This window comes from Phyllostomus hastatus, unplaced genomic scaffold (assembly GCF_019186645.2).
Source record: "Phyllostomus hastatus isolate PE091 unplaced genomic scaffold, TTU_PhHast_1.1 phas_scaffold_317, whole genome shotgun sequence".
Taxonomy (NCBI): domain Eukaryota; kingdom Metazoa; phylum Chordata; class Mammalia; order Chiroptera; family Phyllostomidae; genus Phyllostomus; species Phyllostomus hastatus.
This window is the reverse complement of record NW_025334023.1, coordinates 11,256,275-11,277,227: the sequence shown is the minus strand read 5'-3', so window position 1 is coordinate 11,277,227 and position 20,953 is coordinate 11,256,275. Positions and strand designations below refer to the sequence as shown.

Here is a 20,953-nt window from a genome sequence, read left to right as displayed (position 1 = left end):
CCCAAGTCATTTCATAAGCTGCTTTAATCCTTCTTTACAACATTGTAATGTAGACAGAGCAGACCTTACTATCCTATTCTTCTAGCTGATAATATTGACAGATTAGGTGGAATGGCTAAGGAGAAAATTTCAAGGACCAAGAGAATCAAGAATAAATTAAAGACACCTAATAATTGTCTGAATTGAGATGGCAGAACATCATGAGATCATGTATATCCAACACCTAGAATGTTGCCTGATAAGAAGATACTTAGTAAATTATTGAATGTCAAATGAATGGGTCAAAAAATGACTTGAAACCCCAAAGTCAAGCAGTGCTGAGTAGAAGAATCTTTTGTTCCTAGTCACAAGCTTAATTATTAATCAATCTGTTGTTTTATTTATCATTCACTTAAGAATTATCTAGAGTTAACAATAGACCAAGTATATAGTTCTATTTCTATCCTTTTCCTATCTATGTTCCCTGAGACAATATACTTTGAAATACCTTGTCACTGAATATAATAGTATTTGAAATACATCTTAAACATGAAAATACATTAGATCCCAGAGAAAAGGAGAGAAAAGCATAGATCCAAGAGAGGAGAAAATTTATGCCATTAACCAAAACATGGTGTAAAAAAATCAGTCAACATTTCATTTCTCAATAAACACTCTCATCTTTTTTTGTTGAATTAATTAATTTCCTTCAACTTTCTTCACTTTTTCTTCATGAGAATTTGTATCTATAGTAGTAAATTGTAGGAGTATAGTGAAAAATAATCCATCAATAATTCCTTTGATTAAAAAATCATATTTTTATTCTAGCCCCACACCTAAAATCTGGGAGGTAACAAATCATTCCCAGCACCACCGTAGCTTCTCTTCTAAACATCATTGTTTAAAATCCCATGATGAGGAAACACAGCTTCCATAGCCTGATCTGTTTATTTACTTGCATCCAAGCAGGTGAGGTTTTTTGGACTCTATAGCCTGTCCCATCACTTAATTACAAGCAGTAATTTTGTGCTCATATTTTATTTCACCTAATAAAATGATGCTTGTAGATGGACCATTTGGCTTTTTGGATTTATGTGGATATCTTGGAATTGTACCACAGTGTCCCAAATTCTGTCATGCACAGGTGCTCAGTAAATTGAGCATCATATACAGAAAAGTAATTAGTCAGCATCAGGCTGCACTGGAATCACTTTGCGGCACTCTGATTTACCCTTAAATTGTTGTTTTTCTCTTCACATCGTGAGCTAAACAAAGCTAGTCTTCAAGTTTGGGTGCTTTTTTCTTCTGCTTCTGTAGGGTTTTTTTTTATGGTAATACCTTAGTTTAACTGCGTGTAGAATAAACAGGCACTTTAGAGAGCAGCCATATTTTCAAAAATAGATTAAATAAAAACAGAGCAACAAATCACACATACAGTTGACTTCTGTTACTAGGTGTCTCAGCCTCTCTGTTTTATTGATTAACCCATGTTGTCTGCAGAGAGAAATAGCACTCTTGAGAGAACGATTGGTGACTATAAAGCCAGATGCCAAACAAATAAATAGCCAGTCTCGCTAAGGAAAGAGCCTGAAAATCTCTGTCTTTGCAAAACACTTTTATGCCAGAAAACACATTTCAGAACAAGCATGTAAAGTTTCCCTAATTTGGTGAGGCCATCTGGCTAATTAGTAAGTATGTTGAGTTTTAGGAATAATAATAATAATAATAATAATAATAACAACAAACACTTATATAGTATTTTGTTCCCTTTCAGGACACTGAGAAACAATCTAAGGGAATGTGGCCAGACAGTGTAAGTGTCAACACTTGAACTCAGGCAGTTTGGTTCAAGTCTATTCTCTTAACAAGTATTCTATGCTGCTCCTCATGGGAAAATTAAGATCTCAGACTGCCATAGGCAGCATTTATTAAAATAATATAGTTTAGTTTGAACCATATAAAAGTGCCAATATTTGACAGTTTTCGACCTAACAAATCTGTAGTTACACTGTTGAACCTAACAGTGAGTAACAACAGTGACGAAGCACACAGCTATGAGACCTCTGGTCTGGGTCGGGCTCAAGTTCTGGGGCAAAGCTGGAGTTGGGCTGACCTGATGGCACAGAGAGAATCTGAAGACTTGAGTTCTTGTCCAAACACCTTTGCTCATCTTGATTATTTAGCTCATCTCAACTTCAATCTCTATCTACAAAACAAGTGGATCTCAGACTTTCTAGAACGCATTCCACTTAGGGTAAAACATCCTGTGTCTCATATATACCAGCAATTCTTGATTTCCAGTACCAAACAAACCTGCTCTTAATGAAGAATGTGACTGTAAAAACAAACCGTGGGTGTGAGAATTACATTTGCAGATGCTATAGCAATAGGAATATACTTATCCCTATTTAGGGATGATTTATCTTTAAATGTACACATATCTTAAAGCCTAATATTAGAAAATGTTAGGCCAAAATATAGTTAATGCAAATTGTATATTATTGAGTTAATAAATTTATATAAAACATGTAGAAGGGATCATGGTAAACCTAAACTAAATTTATAATTAAAAGCAAGAATAATAGTAAGTGATAACCATGACCAACTCAAAAAAAAATGTGATGTTTTGGATGCACTATCTTTTTTTCTTTTAAAGATTTTATTTATTTATTTTTAGAGAGGGAAGGGAGGGAGAAAGAGAGAGAGAAACATCAATGTGCAGTTGCTGGGGGTCATGCAATCCAGGCATGTACCCTGACTGGGAATCGAACCTGCGACACTGCACTGTCTTTTTAAAAGCATCTTGTCCTCAAATTTGGGGATTCCCACCTCTTGGCCTGTGCAGTAGAAGCTGTGTGATATAGCCAGGGCCATGTGGTAGCTAGGCTTCCTGGAAGAATACCAAATTTAAGTTCTTAATAAACTCTAGTAACCACACTCATTTGGGAACCAAGTTAATAATCCTTAATTCACTCAGTAGTTACTGGTCCGCATCTCCTAGTCGCATTTGAAAATGAATACCTATGAAATTGCAAGTGGTTTACCTAAATGTGCCAAAGGAAGTATTTGCTTGGCATGACTGTGGTGCCCTCATCTGTCTTAACTGTCCAATTGCCCAGTGTTGGTATCAAACTGTTTTTTGAAATCCTAGATCACAATAAGAAATATATTCACTTTAAAACTCAGTACACACATACACAGTCTCCCCTTATTTCAGTGTAGTTGGAGCCCTAAACAAAAGTGCCAGGACAAGCAGGTGAGTGGGAGATAACATGTAAGCCAAATTCTGTGCCCCTTGCAGGATGCCCCCTGTGTGTATGTGTGTGTGTGTGTGTGTGACAAATATGCACAAATATATTAATGCATATACATAACAGCACACAGGCACACACAATTAAGTTGATTTTGCAACCTTCTTATGGGTTGTGATGTACAATTTTTTAAAAATTACTCTTTGCACCCTGGCTGGCATAGCTCAGTGGATTGAGCACAGGCTGCAAACCAAAGCATCACAGGTTCAATTCCCAGTCAGGGCACGTGCCTGGGTTGCAGGCCACAGTGCCCATCGATGTTTCTCTCCCTCTCTCTTTCTCCCTCCCTTCCCTCTCTAAAAATAAATAAAATCTTTAAAAAATTACTCTTCGAACAACATTAAGATAATTTTTTAAAGATTTTATTTATTTATTTTTAGAGAGGGAAGGGAGAAAGAAAGAAAGAGAGAGAGAGAGAAGCATCAATGTGCGGTTGCTGGGGGCCATGGCCTGCAACCCAGGCATATGCCCTGACTGGGAATCGAACCTGCGACACTTTGGTTTGCAGCCCACGCTCAATCCACTGAGCTACGCCAGCCAGGGCAAGATAATTTTTAAAAATTAAAAATAAATTACTCTTTTTTTTAAAGATTTTTTTGTATTTATTTTTAGAAAGATGGGAAGGGAAGAAAAAAGAGAGGGAAAGAAACATCAATGTGTGAGAGATACATTGACCAGTTGCCTCTTGTATGCCCCTAACTGGGGACCTGGACTGCAACTCAGGCCTGTGCCCTGACCAGAATGAAACCAGCAATCTTTCACTTCACAGGCCAGTACTCAATCCATTGAGCCACACCAGCCAGGGCTAAAAAACATTACACTTAAAAATGTTGCCCAGAGTATAAGACATATCAGGGTGATCATTTTGTAAGTTATATAAATTACAAAATACACTTTGTTGTACACCTGAAACTAATATATTGTATGTCAACTCATTTAAAATTTTTAAAAATTGTTTAGTGTTACTCAGCTATGAATTCACTATGACCTCCACAGATAGCATAGGAGCTTCTTCTTTTGTCTTAGAGATCTAATGTGAGATTTTTCCCTCTTTAAAACACATAAAAGCATATTTGGAAGCTCCTTTGATGAACGGATTTGAAGCTGTGGGTCATAGAAAAAGATGGCAGGAATGAGGGACAGTTAGCCTGAAGGAAAGAAGTGATGGCTTTGTAGGGAGGAAGAAGCTGGGGGTATAAGTAGCAGTCCTCCAGGGTAGTTACCAGGGTAACCAGTTGATGGAGTGACTAGGCATTTGCCTATGACCCCTAGAAATGGACATTCACTCACTCAGCCTACTGAGCATTTATTGAGTATAAGCTTCTGTGCTAGAGACTACAAATAGAAAAATAATAGCAAATACAGTCAAGTAAACTTTATGCAAAGAAACTGTGTTTTTCCAATGATGTGACAGTTAAGCATGCCTGATGGCTAACACAAATCTATGGAGATATGACCCACAGTATTGAGAGATGATGAATTTTTTAAACTTTCATTGAGTGATTTTAGTGACATAACCACATGTTTTTCAAGGTTGCCATTTGATGTCAGTTTCTAAAAACTTCTAAACATTCACTTCTGAGCAGACAGTGGTTTAGTTATGGAGAAGCAGATGTCCTCAAGATGAGTTTACAAACCCAGCCAAAAATTTTCCCAAGGCTTCCTCTCCCCATTCAGCTCCTCAGATGAAACACGAAACTATAAGAGTTTCCATCTGAACTTTAAAGGAGCCTTTTAGAATTCTAGCTGTAGACATTTTTTTCCTGAAAAAATTCATTAAGCTTTCCTTTTATTTTAGATTATTCAATTTGTAAGAAAGCACACATGATAATGAATACATAAATCTTCTCAATTTCTCACTAACTCTGAGTAATGAAGTCTTGGTTTTACTGCCTTTGGGCCCTCACTAATCTCTTTTAAACTCTGAAATAAATCAGTTAGAGGCTGTGATCCCCATCATTTCACTATATTGAAAACTCAGTATTAAAGCTTGTTTGAGGTGATCTGTGAGTTTATTATTATGTTGAAGTTATAGAGAGCCATATTTTGGCTCAATAGAGAATGAATTTTCTAAGTGTAAAAGCTGCCATGGTAAGTAAGAAGTTCCCCAATGTGAAAGACACACAAGAATAGTCTAAGGCCAAGCATCTGGTTGGAGAGAGAGGAGAGATGTTATATAAAATCACCCTTCAGCTCCCTACTGGCCTAGAGATTGTATTTTTCCATTAAACAGTGACTTCACCAACTTTTAACTGGGTTCTTTTCCAGAAAGATCTTCCTGTACCTGCCTCTTATAACCACATAACATCAATAATTGTTCTTAAATAACAGAGTTCCTTATCAGCAGCACTGGAGAGGATTATCCAGTATTTTTCAGCTCACGATGATGGTGAAGACCAGTTAGCCTGGTTTGCAAAACTTAGTGGGAAATGATGTGATTTATAGTCAATTTTGGCAAGTCTTTCTAAGTGTAAGTTGTCCCCAGGCCCCAGGGTTTTGGTGTCCAGCCTCAGGGGCTAAGGAAGAGTGATATCTTTATGACTAGTCATGATTAACCTGGGGAGGCTTAAGGTGTTTCTTTTTCAGAAGGCTTAGGCTGTCCCATGTTATTTGACATGTTTTTGGAAAACCCTACCTACCTTTGTTGTTGATTCATTGTCACTTAAGTGCCCCATGAAACTTCTGCTTAATTAGGTCTCCTTTTCCTTTTTGGCTTTGGATTTGAATGGAAATTATGTAGCATTCGACTGTATATTTAGAGTCATTTACAGAATAACCTTTAATACTACCCTTTATGGTATTGAGTGAATAAGGATAGGGCAAAACATCAAAATTTCAGCCTTCTAATTTTTGCCTACTAAGCAGTTGATGCACAAGAAAGATATGTTTTACAAATTTACAAACCTCTCTCCTGGGTGGAACTGTTCCTAACCTTAAAATCATCTAAAATAATTTATTCAGAGATATTCATGGTAGAGAATCCTGGAAGCTACCTTCTGGGAAGTTACAATGATTATTCCACATTATAGAAGGAAAGAACAAAAATGAGGGCAACAATATTCTATCAGCCTACTTCATCATCACTGTGGTATACAGGCTGTGAAAATCCCATTTAGTTCAATTTTAACTTAGTTAAAGTGAAGGGAGTAGATGGCCTCTCAGGAACTCTATCTGTATTTCGGAGGAGGAGTCTGGGATTCAGGCTTAAGCCAAGGGTGTTGCCATTATAACAAAGGCCGTTACCAAAAGTAGGGTAGAGATGGCTCCCAGAGCTGTCAGGTGTGTCCAGGGATTGATGCTGAGGCTTCCGTAATTCATTAAAACCAGGACGTCAGAAATGCTACTTGGGTTATACCAGTGGTAGCTCTAGCCAAACAAGGATCCAAAACATCCCCAAGATTACAGAGTGATGTGCAAATTCTTGGAATAAGAGATATGTAGAAGGTGCCGTAGGTATAGCAGAGTGGTCATTAACCCAGTCTGTGAAGTTCAGAAGGATTCCCAGAGACAGCAATATTTGAGTGTATTTTAGAAGAATGAATGGAGTCAGCAGACACAAAGGACAAAAGAGCTGTCTGCAAAGTCACCAAGTTTTCCAGGAAGAAGACAATGAGAAGGGAGGCTGTGAGGAGAGCAAGTTTGTGAAAGAGTAGTATGCTTCACTAAGAACATGGGCTTTATGCTGCAGTTGATGAGGAGTCAGCAAAAGATTTATTTTTAAGACTTTATTTATTCACTTTCAGGGAGATGGAAAGGGAGGGAGGAAGAAAGGGAGAGAAATATCAATTAGCTACCTCTCTGCCTTTCACATGCCTCCAACTGGGGACCTGGCCACAACCCAGGCATGTGCCCTGACGAGGATTCAAATCAGACACCTTATCATTCATAGGCTAGCACTGAGTCCACTGAGCCACACCAACCAGGGCTCAGCAAAAGATTTTAAGAGGACAGACCATTTTAAAAAGAGATCCCTGACTGCAAGTGTGGCTAATACATTGAAGGAAGGTGAGATTAGAGGAAAGGAACCAGTTTGGAGAGCACCTCATTCATGCCAATGTTGACAGACAGACTAGAGAGACAGACAGACTAGAGAGACATTTTGGAGATAGAATTGATGGGATTTGATGCCTAATTAGATGTGGAATCAAGATTTGAGACTGAAGTGTATAGCTTAGAATACTAGGGGAACTGTGATGCTTGATAAAAACCATGATTTTTTCTGATATCGTAGTATGACTTCAACTGTATACTTTTTTTATGGCATCTGACATTTGTACTAAATCTTTAATTTTCTGGAGCACTTCCTCTTGTTTGGTCTCATTCAATATGCTATTTGACAGATGAAAAAACTAAACATGAGTCATTTGACTAAATTTCTCCACCTGGATTTGGTTGAGGTAGGACCATATCTTCTGACTCCCTACTCTTAAATTTTAAATCAAATCTCACATCTGACAGTACTCCACCCCATGCCCCTCACCATTTTTTTTAGATTTTTTAATTGTTGTTCGAGTACAGTTGTCTCCATTTTCCCATCACCACTTTCCCCCACCCCATTCACCCCAACCTCCCACCCCCAATCCTTTCCCCCTTTGGCTTTGTCCATGGGTCCTTTACACATATCCCTTGTGACCCTTCCACTTCTTTCCCTTGTTATGCCCCCTCCCACCTCTCCTCTGGTTACTGTCAGTTTGTTCTTTATTTCAGTGTCTCTGATTATATTTTGCTTGTTTATTTTGTTGATTAGGTTCCCCTTATAGGTGAGATCATATACTATTGATCTTTCATTGCCTGGCTTATTTCACTTAGCATAATGCTCTCCAATTCCATCCACGCTGTAGCAAAGGGTAGGAGCTCCTTCTTTCTTTATCCTGTGTACTCTTCCATTGTGTAAATGTACCATATTTTTCTATCCCCTCATTTACTGATGGGCACTTAGGTTGCTTCCAGCACTTGGCTATTGTAAATTGTGCTGCTATGAACATTTGGGTCCATAGGTTCTTTTGAATTGGTGTTTCAGGATCCTTAGGATATAATCCCAGCAATGGAATTGCTGAGTCAAAAGGCAGTTCCATTTTTTAGTTTTTTGACGAAATTCCGTACTGTTTTCCACAGTGGCTCTACCAGTCTGCATTCCCACCAACAGTGCACTAGGGTCCCCTTTTCTCTACAACCTCCTCAGCACTTACTGTTTGTTGATTTGTTTATGATAGTCATTCTGGCTGGTGTGAAGTGGCATCTCATTGTGGTTTTAATTTGCATCTCTCTGATTACTAGTGATGCTGAGCATCCTTTCATATGTCTCTGGGCCCTCTGTATGTACTTCTTGGAGATGTGTCTGTTTAGGTCCTTTGCCCATTTTGTAATGGATTATTTGTCTTCCTAGAGTGGACTCATATGAGTTCTTTGTATATTTTGGAGATCAAAACCTTGTTTGAGGTATTATTGGCAAATATATTTTTCTATATGGTTGGTTTCCTTTTCATTTTCTTAATCTTTTCTTTAGCTGTGCAGAAGCTTTTTATTTTGATGAAGTCCCATTTTCTTATTATTTCCTTTATGTTCCTATGACTCTAGGGGACATATCAGTGAAAATATTGCTGCATTAAATATTTGAGATTTTCCTGCCTATGTTCTCCTTTAGGACTTTTACGGTATTGTGATTTATATTTAAGTCTGTTATCCATCTTGAGTTCATTTTTGTGTATCATGTAAATTGGTGGTTGAGTTTCATTTTTTTTGCATGTAGCTGTCCAGATCTTCCAACACCATTTGTTGAAGAGGCTATTTTTACTCCATTTTATGCTTCTGTCCCCTTTATTGAATATTAATTGGCCATAGAGATGTGGATTTATTTCTGGGCTCTATATTCTTTTCCATTAATCTATGTGTCTGTTCTTATGTCAGTACCAGACTGTTTTGATTACAGCAGCCTTATAATATAGTTTGATGACAGGTATTGTGATCTCTCCTACTTTGTTCTTCTTTCTAAATAGTGTTGCAGCTATTCAGGGTCATTCATGGTTCCATATAAAATTTTGAAATGTTTGTTCTATATTTGTGAAATATGTAATTGGTATTTTAATAGGGATTGCATTGAATCTATAAATTGCTTTGGGTAGTATGGACATTTTGATGATGTTACTTCTTCTAATCCATGAACACAGTATATGCTTCCATTTATTTGTGTCTTCCTTAATTTCTTTCTTCAGTGTTGTGTAGTTTTCTGAGTATAGGTCTTTTACCTCCTTGGTTAAGTTTATTCCTACATACTTTATTTTACTTGTTGCTATAGCAAATGGATTTTTTTTCCTGATTTCTGTTTCTGATATTTTGTTATTGGTGTACAAAAATGCCTTTGATTTCTGAATATTGACTTTGTATCCTGCTGTTTTGCAAAATTCACTTATTAGGTTGAGTAGTTTTTTGGTGGAGTCTATAGGGTTTTCTGTGTATGCTATGATGTCATGTGCAAACAATGAAAATTTTACTTCCTCCTTCCCAATTTGGATGCCTTTTATTTCTTTTTCTTGTCTGATTTCTGTGTCTAGGACTTTCAATACTATGTTGGATAGAAGTGGTGAAAGTAGACATCCTTGTCTTGTTCCTGACCTTAGTGGGAAAGGTTTTAGGTTTTTGCCCTTTGAGTATGATATTGGCTGTAGGTTTTTCATATATTGCCTTTATTATGTTGAGGTATGCTTCCTGTACTCTCACTTTCCTGAGTATTTTTATCATAAATGGGTGCTGTACCTAATCAAATGCTTTTTCCACATCTATTGATATGGTTGTGTGATTTTTGTCTTTCCTTTTGTTTATGTGATGTATTACATTTATTGATTTGCGAATATTATAAGATCATTGCATCCTTGGGATAAATCCCACTTGATCATGGTATATGATCCTTTTCATGTACTGCTGGACATAGTTTGCCAATATTTTGTTGAGGATTTTAGCATCTATGTTCATCAGCAATATTGATCTCTAGTGTTCTTTCTTTGTTGTGTCTTTATCTGGGATTAGGATGATGCTGGCTTCATAAAAAGAGTTTGGGAGTATTCCACCTTCTTGCACTTTTTGGAATAGTCTGAGAAGGATAGGGGTTAGCTCATCCTTAAATGTTTTGTAAAATTCTCCTGTGAAACCATCCTGTCCAGGGCTTTTGTGTGTTGGAGTTTTTTGATTACTGCTTCAATTTCACCAGCTGTTATCCGTCTGTTCAGGCTTTCCGCTTCTTCTTCCTTCAGTTTTAGAAGATTATATTTTTCTAGAAATTTGTCCATTTCACCCAGGTTTTCAAATTTCTTGGCATATAGTTCTTCATAGGAATTTCTTACAATCCTTTGTATTTCTGTGGTATCTGTTATAATCTCTCCTCTTTCATTTCTCATTTTATTTATTTGGATCCTCTGTCTTTTCTTCTTGATGGGTCTGCTTAAAGGCTTGTTGATTTTTTTTATATTTTCAAAGAATCAGCTCCTGGAATTATTAATTGTTGAATTGTTCTTTTAGTTTCTATGTCATTTAATTCTTCTCTGATCTTGATTATTTCCTTCCTTCTATCCACTCTGGGCTTTGTTGTTGTTCCTCCCATTCTTGTAGGGGTAAGGGTAGGTTGTTATTTGAAATGTTTCTATCTTTTTTAAGTATCTTTGTATTGCTATGAACTTCCCTTTCTGATCTGCCTTCTCTGTGTCCCATAGGTTTTGAACTGTTGCATGTTCATTTTTTTTGTTTCCAGAGACTTTTTATTTCTTCCTTGATCTTATTATTAACTCATTCATTCATTGTTTAGTGGCATGCTATTCAGTTTTCATGAGTTTGAATGCTTTTGAGTTTTTTCCTTTCTAGGTTCAAGCCCTTGTGTTCTGAGAAAGTGCTTGGTATGATTTCAGTTTTCTTGAATTTGTTGAGGCTTCTTTTGTGTCCTATCATGTGGTCTATCTTTGAAAATGTTTCATGTACATTTGAAAAGAATGTGTATTTTGCTCTTTTGGATGAAAGGTTCTAAATATATCAGTTAAGTCCATTTGAGGTAACGCATCATTCAGTTCCACAATATCCTTGCTGATATTTTGTTTGAGAGATCTCTCCATTGTTGACTGTGAGGTGTTAAAATTCCCTACTATAATTGTGTTGGCTGTCTCTATCTTTCTTGAAGTCCTGCAAGATTTTTCTTATATATTTGAGTGCTCCTATATTGTGTGCATATATGTTTACAATATTTATGTCTTCTTGATGGAGTCTTCCCTTGAGTATTATGAAGGTCCCATCTGTGTCTCTTTTAATGGCCTTTGTTTTGAAGTCTATTTTGTCTAGTATAAGTGTTGCCCACCCACTCCTCTTTTATTCCTGTCCATTTGCTTGGAATATTTTTTGTGAACTCTTTACCTTTAGTCTCTGTAGGTCTTTTGTTCTGATGTGGGTCTCTTATAGGCTGCATATGTGCAGGTCATGTTTTCTTATCCATTCAGCTACCCTGTGTCTTTTGATTGGAACATTTAATCCATTTACATTTAAGGTTAATATTAATAGGCATTTATTGCCATTTTACTCCTTTGTACCTTTGTTCCTCTCTCTCACACACTCTTTTTCTTCCTCTTCTTAAAGCAGTCCCTTAAACCTATCTTGCAATGTGGAAGTGTATTCTTTTAGCCTCCTTTTGTCTGGGAAACTCCTTATTTCACCTTCCATTTTAATTGAAAGTCTTGGGTAAAGTAGTCTTGAATGCAGGTCTTTGCTTTTAATTATTTGGAATATTTCTTGCCATTGCCTTCTGGCTTGTAGTGTTTCTGTTGAGAAGTCAGCTGTTAGCCTTCCTGTTTCTCCCTTGCTGCCTTTAAGATTCTCTCTTTGTCCTGAATTTTGCTATTTTAATTATATGTCTTGGAGTGGGCCTCTTTAGGTTCCTCTTGATTTGGACCCTCCCTGCTTCCTGGACTTCTGTGACTTTTTCTCTCATCAAATTGGAGAAGCTTCCATCATTACTTTTTCAAACAGGTTTTTCTATCCCTTGCTCCTCTTCTTCTCCGTCTGGTATTCCTATTATATGGATATTATTATGTTTCATGTTGTCCTGCATTTTCCTTAAACCCTCTTCATTCTTTTTTAGTCTATTTTTACTTTTCTTGCCCTTTCAGTGAGTTTTTGTCTACCTTGTCATCCAGCTCACTGATTTGATCCACTGCTTTATCTAGCTTCATGCTAATATAGTTTGCAGTAAGTTCCTTGTAGTTTCCCTGTAGTTTTTGGTAATTCTCAATTAGCTCATTGAACATCCTTATAACCATTGTTTTGAACTCAATATCTGATAGTTGATTTGCCTCTATTTCATTTAGCATTCTTTCTCAGGATTTTTCTTTTCTTTTGGTTGGGGGTTGTTTCTTTGTCTTCCCATTATTTGTGAGTGTCTTCTTGTTTCCTTCTGCTTCTTAAATTGATCTATTTTGACTCCCTGAATCTGTGCTGTGAATTTCTATGGTAGGAGCCCTGTGAGATTCAGTGGTGCAGTCTCCTTGATCTTCTGAACTTGATGCTGTTGGGATGCCCTTTATGCTGTTTATGTTGGCTCTCTGGATGTAACTGGGTTTTGACTGTTGTTGGGTTGTTCTTTGGTGGGTCCTTCCCTCCAGTTGATTGACTGAGGGTCACTCCACCTACCACATCTTGTATGCTGTTGTGCAGGTGCTTCCAGAACAAAACCACAAAGCCCAGGAAACATACCCACACCCAGAAAAATAACTCCCCCTACCCCACAATTCCACTATCAACAGCAATTGAACCAGTATTAATAAGGGTGTAAATAGATTAAGACTAGTATAAGAAAGGAGAGCTTATAGGAGATGACCTACTAAAGAAAAATGATTTTGAGAGGAACACTAATAAGAGTTGGGAGTTGGAGCAATGTGAAGAAAGTAAAATTTACATCATGAATTAAAAAGGGAATGAATAAGGCAGAATGGAGTATGAGAAGGGAAGCATATAGTATTAGGTTTAAACAGAAAGTATAATTTCAGGAACTTCCAGCCAAGATGAAGGTATAGGTAGACACACTGTGCCTCCTTGCACAACCAGAAAAAGGACAACAACAAATTTAGAAACAAAAAGCAGCCAGAACTGCCAGAAAATCAAACTGTATGGAAGTCCAACAACCAAGGAGTTAAAGGAGAAATATTCATTCAGACCAGTAGGAGGGACGGAGAGAGGCAACCAGGGTGGAGAGGACTAACAGCAAGACAGCTGCTGGAGGACCGGGTCGGACAAAACTTGTAGACTGGGTGGTCCCACATTCATGTGCAGATAAGCTGGGAGGAACAAGTGGGGATACATACAGACCATGCAACCCAGGGCTCCAGCATGGGAAAATAAAGCCTCAAAACCTCGGACTGAAAACACCTGTGGGGGTTGAGGCAGCAGCAAGAAAAACTCCCAGCCTCACAGGAGAGGTGATTGGAGAGACCCACAGGATCCCAGAACATATACAAACCCACCCACTCGAGAATCAGTACCAGAAGGGCCTAATTTGATTGTGGGTAGTGGGGAAGAGACTGAAGACTGGCAGAGAGCAGAGCAAGCACAAATGTTCCCTCTCTGACCCCTCCCCCACATAAGGCATCATAAAGCAGCAATATTCATTGCCCCACCCTGGTGAACACCTAAGGCTCTGCCCCTTACTACATAACAGGCATGCCAAGACAAAAAAAAATCGCCCAAACAAAAGAACAGATCAAAGCTCCAGGAAAAATACAACTAAGCAATGAAGAGATAGCTGAACTATCAGATGCACAGCTCAAAACAATGGTTATCAGAATGCTCCAGGAACTCATTGCATACTTTAACAGCATAAAAAAGACCCAGGCAGCAATGAAGGTTGCATCATGTGGGAAAAATCTACACAGAACCAACAGTGATGGGAAGGAAACCATATCATAATTACATTACCCAAGATTAAAGATAAGGAGAGAATCTTAAAAGCATCAAGAGAAAAGGAGACAGTTACCTACAAAGGAGTTCCCAATAGATTATCAGATGATTTCTCAAAAGAAACTTTGCAGGCAAGAAGGGGTTGGAAAAAAGTATTCAAAGTCATGAAAGGCAAGGACCTACATCCAAGATTACTCTACCCAGCAAAGCTATCATTTATAACAGAAGAGCAGATAAAGTCAAATTAAAGGAGTTCACTATTACAAAGCCCTTATTATATGAAATGTTAACGGGACTTATCTAAGAAAAAAAGATAAAAAATATGAACAGTAAAATGACAATGAACTCACAGCTATTAACAACTGAACCTAAAGACAAACAAATAAACAAAAAACCTAAGCAAACAACCAGAACAGGAACAGAATCACAGAAATGGAGATCACATGGAGGGTTATCAATGGGGGAGTGGGAGGGGCAGAGAGGAGGAAACAGAGGAGATACAGAGAATGATTAGCAGAAATGGTAAATAGAAAATATATAGGGGGAGGTTAAGAATAGCATAGGAAATGTAGAAGCCAAAGAACTTATATGTATGACCCATGGACATGAACTAAAAGGGAGTACTGTGGGTGGGAGGGTTGTGCAGGGCAGAGGGGAATAAAGGGGGGCAAATGTGACAGCTGTAATAGCATAATGAATAAAATATATTTTAAAAAAGAAATTATAAAATAGTGACAGAAAGAAAAAGGAAGAGAAAAAAGTAAGTAAATAATAAAAATATAGGAACCAAATTAGAGAGAAAGATCCACCACAGCACCATCAACAACGAATGAGCTAAAATTAATATAGGTGGCATGGGAATAAGAGGGAAAAAAGAAAAAAAGAAAAGTTTAAGAGATATCTAGGAGAATGGGAAGTGATTTTGAAATGATAGAGGGAGAGGGAATACTCAGAATGGGGAATGAAAACCAGTCTGAAAAGGGGGAAAATGACAATTTGAGATGAAAAAAAAAAGAAAAAGGAGAATAAAGAAAAATAAAAGGGCAAAATGAAGGAGAAAAAAAGAGGAAAGGGTTTTCAAGAACATCTGTAAAGGACACGTGGACAAAACCAAAGAGGGATAAGATAGAGGGAGGGAGGTGGAGATGGTTGGGGTTGGGGGAGTGGTGGGAAGAAAATGGAGACAATTTAAAAAAAAGAAAATGAAGAAAGAGAAAAGACAATAAACAGGCTAAGATAGGGCAAAATTAAAAAATTGAGACAAAAGAAAGAGCAGGAGAGGGGACCAGTAAAATATGAGATATGAAATACAAAATTAGTGAAGATCTAGAGATAAAAATTGAAAAAACACAATAACAACTACCCTATCCACAACCAAGTAGCAAAGATTGCTAAAGGTGGAGAGAGAACATGGGTATTTTAAAAGCAGGGATTAAGGATGTGAGCTGACCATTGACAAGAAATTTGGTTTTCTGAGGCTGAGCAGGGAAGAAATAGTAAGAGTGCAGAATGAAAAATTTGAATGAAAATGATGACAGAAAAGAAGTAGGTAAAGTGGGGCAACTGAAGGGAGGGGTAAAGTAAGTAAACTGAAATAAACTATAGTTTAAAATCTAGTGACTTCATATGCAAACTTGATGGACAAGAAATGAATGTTAAAAAAACTGTGGGGGAAAGAAATTTCTGAGATCATGGAGAAGACCACGGTGAATTTCATCTCGGTAGCCTTTAGTATTTATGACCATTTTTTCTTTCTGGATCCACTTCTCAGTGATGTCAGATGGTGACCTCATCTGACCTTATGCAGCCTGTTCGATACTTCCAGTGATCTGCTGTCCCTGGTTGTCTCCTTTAGGTGTTAATCTAGTCACTCTGCATTCAGCAGTCAGGCTTAAGTACCACAGAGCACGGCAGAATCTCTCCTGGGGTCAGGGCTATTGTTTCCCCTCAGGCTGCTGCTGTTTGGAGAGGCATGGTCTGCCTGAGCAGGATGGCTGCTGAAGTATGGATGAGGTCTCAGTACTGGAATCCTGGTGGCTGGTCTCTCAGTTCTCTCCCCAAAGGCTCTGTCCCCAACCTCTCCTCAGGCATCTCTAGCCTACTCTGCCCGCTGCTTTTTGTGGAGCCCAGGGTAAGTGGCTGGAAATGAAAATTTGTGTGTTGGCCCTTTAAATGGCTCTTTACATCTCCAGCCATCCATCTCTGGCAGAGAGCAACCCTGGTGCTTTTCAGCACTGGTTGTTATCTGTATTTTTGGGCTCTGGTGCTCTAGACTGGGGATCCCAGCTTAGGGTTTAGACCCCATACTTCTCAGGGGGATCCAACTGGTTGCTTAATTATCCCTCAGGCACTGTCACCTGTGGGCACCCAGCCAGTATTCTTGAATCTCCACCTTACGGGTCAGGTTGTGCTGAAGCTGGTTCTTCTGTCTGTTGAAGGTTATAACGCTTCTCTCTCACTATTGTTCCATTGTTGGTTCTGGTTGATTTCTCCACAATTTAGTTGTAATTCCAGATTGGTCTTAGGAGGAGGTTAGTGTGACTTCCATTCACTCCTCTGCTACCTTGCAGTATCCCCTACTTTTTTTTTGCTATTTTGCATGAATAATGCTAGAATTGGAAAGACTTTTGAATAGAATAAGAAGTTTGGAGCTTTGGAAAAACCACAAAGAAATGGAATCTTCTGGGGAGGAATAGGCAGCCAGCAGAGAAGCAAATGATAATGAGTATTCCAGGCCTTCTAGATGTCAATGTCATTCACAGTACAGAGACATTCTGGTGTATTAGTTTCCCTGAATTTCCCTATAAATTTCTATTATAGTGGCCTCTACTTAGGACAGACCCTGGATCCCTCAAATCTCTTTAGAGGGTCCTGTGAGGCTTCCTAATCGGTGTTATTCAAAATCTGTCACCAGGAAATCTCAGTCACAGAGTAAGTAGATTTGCTGGTCTACTGATTTTTTGGATGAGATTATCTGTGCACAAGCTATGAAAATAAGCCTGTTCAATTTAAAGTGGAATCTCACCCTCAGTGAACAGAGGAAATGATGAGTTTTGGTACCAGCAAATCATCATTTCTTCATTACAAATAGTAGGGAGAGTCATTTTGCAATCATCTTCTGTCCATGTTGGTGATTGGGAAGAGGCAAACCACCTGTCTCAAACAAAATAGACATTTATGCGCAGGAAGAGTTTTCATCTGTAGGTGTTACTACTGTCTGTTTCTCAGAGCCAAAAGGGGCAATGGTTTTAGGACACTGAGAGAGGAGAGAGAGAGAGAGAAGAGAGTGCATTCTTGATGAAAACTCAATGCACTGTTTTTTTTTTTAAGGTAGATGTGATGCCTACAATAACAGACTTGTCCAAGTGATCAACTCTCACTTGTAGCTGATTGACTTGGAAATGGTAGTCAAATAATTGTACTTAATAGAGGACACAATCTGTAATTCTACAGCTCTCATTCTTCTAGGGGTTTCATTGATTATCTGTCTCCCTGCCTGGACTCTAAGCTCCTGCCTCAAGGACTCATCTGATTTCAGTGTGCTCCCTTGTCATCTACAGTCAGCAGATTCAATAACTAATTGTAAAATAAATTACTAAAGTATTGCTTTTAAAGAAAGTTCTTTTTTTTACCTCACCCCCCCCAATGTTTTTGTGTGGAGTGGGAGAGAAATCCATACCGAAAAATGCACTCCCACACCCATAGGTGTGGTTTAAACAGATGTTTAGTTTATGAGCCAACTTAAAACCTGTGAGACTCCCACAGCTTTCAAGCCCGTCAAGGCAGCCAGTCTGTCAAGACCTGAAGTGTTAGTGATAATCCCATTTTATCCCTGAAAACCACTTGGAACATTTTTTAAATCTCCAAACAGATTCAAATCCCTTAGTTCTGTTTTTCTAGTTATAATTTGTTTCTGATAGACACACTGCAACTTGTTTTTTAAAAATGAAATATTTACACTGAAATGATTCCTCATTTTAGGTGAGCTTGATTGATTCCAGAGTTTTTAAAAAACCATAGGATTTTCTAGGCTGTGCACTTTAAGTTTGATAAACAAAATAATAGGGAGAAACAGTAGATGGCTACCATGGTGACCAAAACATCTAATCTGTGTATCAACAGCACAGGGAACCAGTGCTATACCACATTGAATTGCAATTACGATCAATAGTTGTGAGAGGGAACGTAAATGTCTGGATTCCACTTAGCAACTAGTTAATTATAAATACATGAATGGCAATATCTGGACCTTGACTTCACATGCATCTACCGTACAAATCAAAACAAAAAGAAAATTGCAGCATATATGAAAATGAAGAGTTCTTAAGCATATTTGGCAAATGCCTTTAGGTAAGAATACAAATTATCCTAATTTCCAAATTTTAGCTATTCATCCTGAAATATCAAGACAAGCTTTAGACAAAGTCTTAACGTGGGCATTAGGAAATTTCCTAGTTCAAAAGAAATGAGAAAAGGGGTTGATTTCCTAGATTGGAGGGACCTAGTTTGTGGCTTGATGTGGCCACACAAGAAGGTGATGTTAGGCCATCGGCTTCCCTAAACCATTTCTTTTTTAAATACTCCTCACCTAAAGGCTGCTGTAAACAGGCATTTCCTGGGTGAGGGGAACTGACAAATTCCTGCTGGCCAGCTGAAGAATCCACTCTACAGTGTGAATAACTTTGTTTAGTCTCTTCTACATTTTAAAAGAAGATATTAGACTAACACTTCAGTATTGGAATTTCAAACACCAGTAGCTAGCCAAAGGGCTGAATGGGATTTGGGGGTAACAAGTCTCCCAGGCTTCCTTCAGCAGGCTCCCCAGGCGGGCTTCCACCTCCTCCACCTTTGCAGCGCTAAGGCCTTTTTAGCTGACAAGAGAAAGAAAAAGAGGTGAGTAAAACAGCTAACATCTGGAAAATGGTTTGTTACTGCTTTTAAAACAGCAGAATGGAGAAAGTAATCCCATCTCTTAAACTGTCCTTTTGTGTTGCAAAGCTCTCAAACTAGCTCTGCCACTAGCCTGGGAAAGTGGCTCCACCTGCTTTGCTCCTAAGAGGCTTTGGCCACAACTCAGTAGCTTCAGGAGTATGTGTTGGCGGGTGGAGTTTATACACCACACTTCTCAGCCAGGAGGAAGGGAGTGGAGCTGAATTTGGGGAGAAGCAGCCTGCTATGCTGAAAACCTCTGGAAACTGCCTAAGGAGCCGCGGTGAGAATCATGCTGCTTTTCTCAGACCCATTTCTCTTGACAGACCAGTGGGCCAGTGAAACGAAAGGAGGATGGCAGATCTGCCTGCCTTTTCTGTCCTATAACTGCCTGCCGCTTCTTGGCACCTACACTTTGCAGGCATCTTCTTAAGGCTGCTTGCGTCTTTCTATGCCTGTCACTGTCTGTGTTCTGGGGGAACAACAATCAATGAATTTTTCTCTTCTTCCACCTCAGTCAGTGCAGCCCCCAAATCGTACTCAGTGGGTTTGACTCACCACTGGCCTCTTCATAGTAAGCCTGTCTCATGTGAGCTGCTGAAATCTTGGTACTGTGTATCACAGAGAGAGATTTAGGAATGTGAAATTCTTGCTGCTAACTTAAATGAGTTGCAGAAATGCCTGGATCCACATTGATTTCACATCAGATATTTGATGTATGCAAGTTTTGTTCAAATAGCCTGAGCCTATTGAGGGAGAGTATAGTTCTAATGCAGGGAGGCAAATTTATGTGTCTGAAAGAACCAATGGGTTTACAGACTTGAATCTTGCTTTCACTAATTATGAGCTATACAGCCTCAGAAAACCACTGAACTTTGTGCCTTCAGTTTTCTCACCTATAAAATGGGAATTATATTACTTACTTCGTAAGTTTGTTTAAGAATTGGTAGCTGTACGTGGAAAGCTGAACTCTGACATTCTTTAGGGAACAGGGACTATGGTTACCTAATTTGGGGGCATATGGTTAAGTATCCAGAAAAGGTAATCTATTAGCAATTGTCTTATAGTAGTTAAAAATGTCAATTCAGATTCTTCTCCAGATTTGGAATCCCAGCTCCCTTATGGTTAGCTTAGATCAGCTGGATGACATAAGCCTGTTTCCACCATGGTAATAGGAGGGGTAACTATTTCATGGATCTTTGAGAATCTAAAAGACTTCATATGTAAAGCCCTCAGCAATGTACCTAGCACACAGTAAATACTCAGTAAATGTTGGCTGTTGTTATTATGAGGCTGAAATATGACTGTGGAGCTAGGCAGTTGGCCTCCCTAGACTAAATTCACCTCATTTGGTTTTTTTTAAATGCAGAGATTGGACAAGATAACTCCTAAGGAGCCTTCCACCTCTTAACAGCTGTGTTCCTGGGTGCATTTACATGCATATCACATAGTCCCACATCCTCCTTGGAAAAGGCCATAAATTAAAACTTCAAACATATTTTATGATGGAAAAACTACCCAGAATAATATACATTTTGGACTTAAAAGTCATAGCCAGTACATAAAGCCAGATGTGTCATTTCATATATTCTCATGACTTGATTTCCTTGAGACATAGATTTTTGTAGCCCCAGATGCTGCTTTGCATGTCTATGGCATTAGGGGCATAGAGGTTTGCATCCAAACACTTTGTGCTGGTTTTAAGAAACTTTATTCACACCAGTTGTCTGAGAGTGGCACATGTTAGCATTTTTAGTTTCTGTATTACTTTTGAAAAGGAACTTTAACCTGCATCTCTGTCTTGTGAAGGC

General features: G+C 38.4%; 1 protein-coding gene across 16 annotated transcripts in view; it reads left to right on the top strand.

The window, feature by feature from the left end:
* The window catches only part of DLG2 (discs large MAGUK scaffold protein 2), a 1,902,487-nt gene that overhangs the window by 1,642,953 nt on the left and 238,581 nt on the right, over positions 1-20,953 (top strand). The window contains exon 1 of one of the 16 annotated variants that reach the window (XM_045817847.1): positions 19,322-19,425. The exons of the other annotated variants lie outside the window; for them this stretch is intronic. Within the exon in view, the coding sequence (XP_045673803.1) occupies positions 19,389-19,425 (37 nt within the window). The 5' untranslated portion in view covers positions 19,322-19,388. Of the gene's footprint in view, positions 1-19,321; positions 19,426-20,953 lie in introns of those variants that run through there. 16 annotated transcript variants of the gene reach the window in all.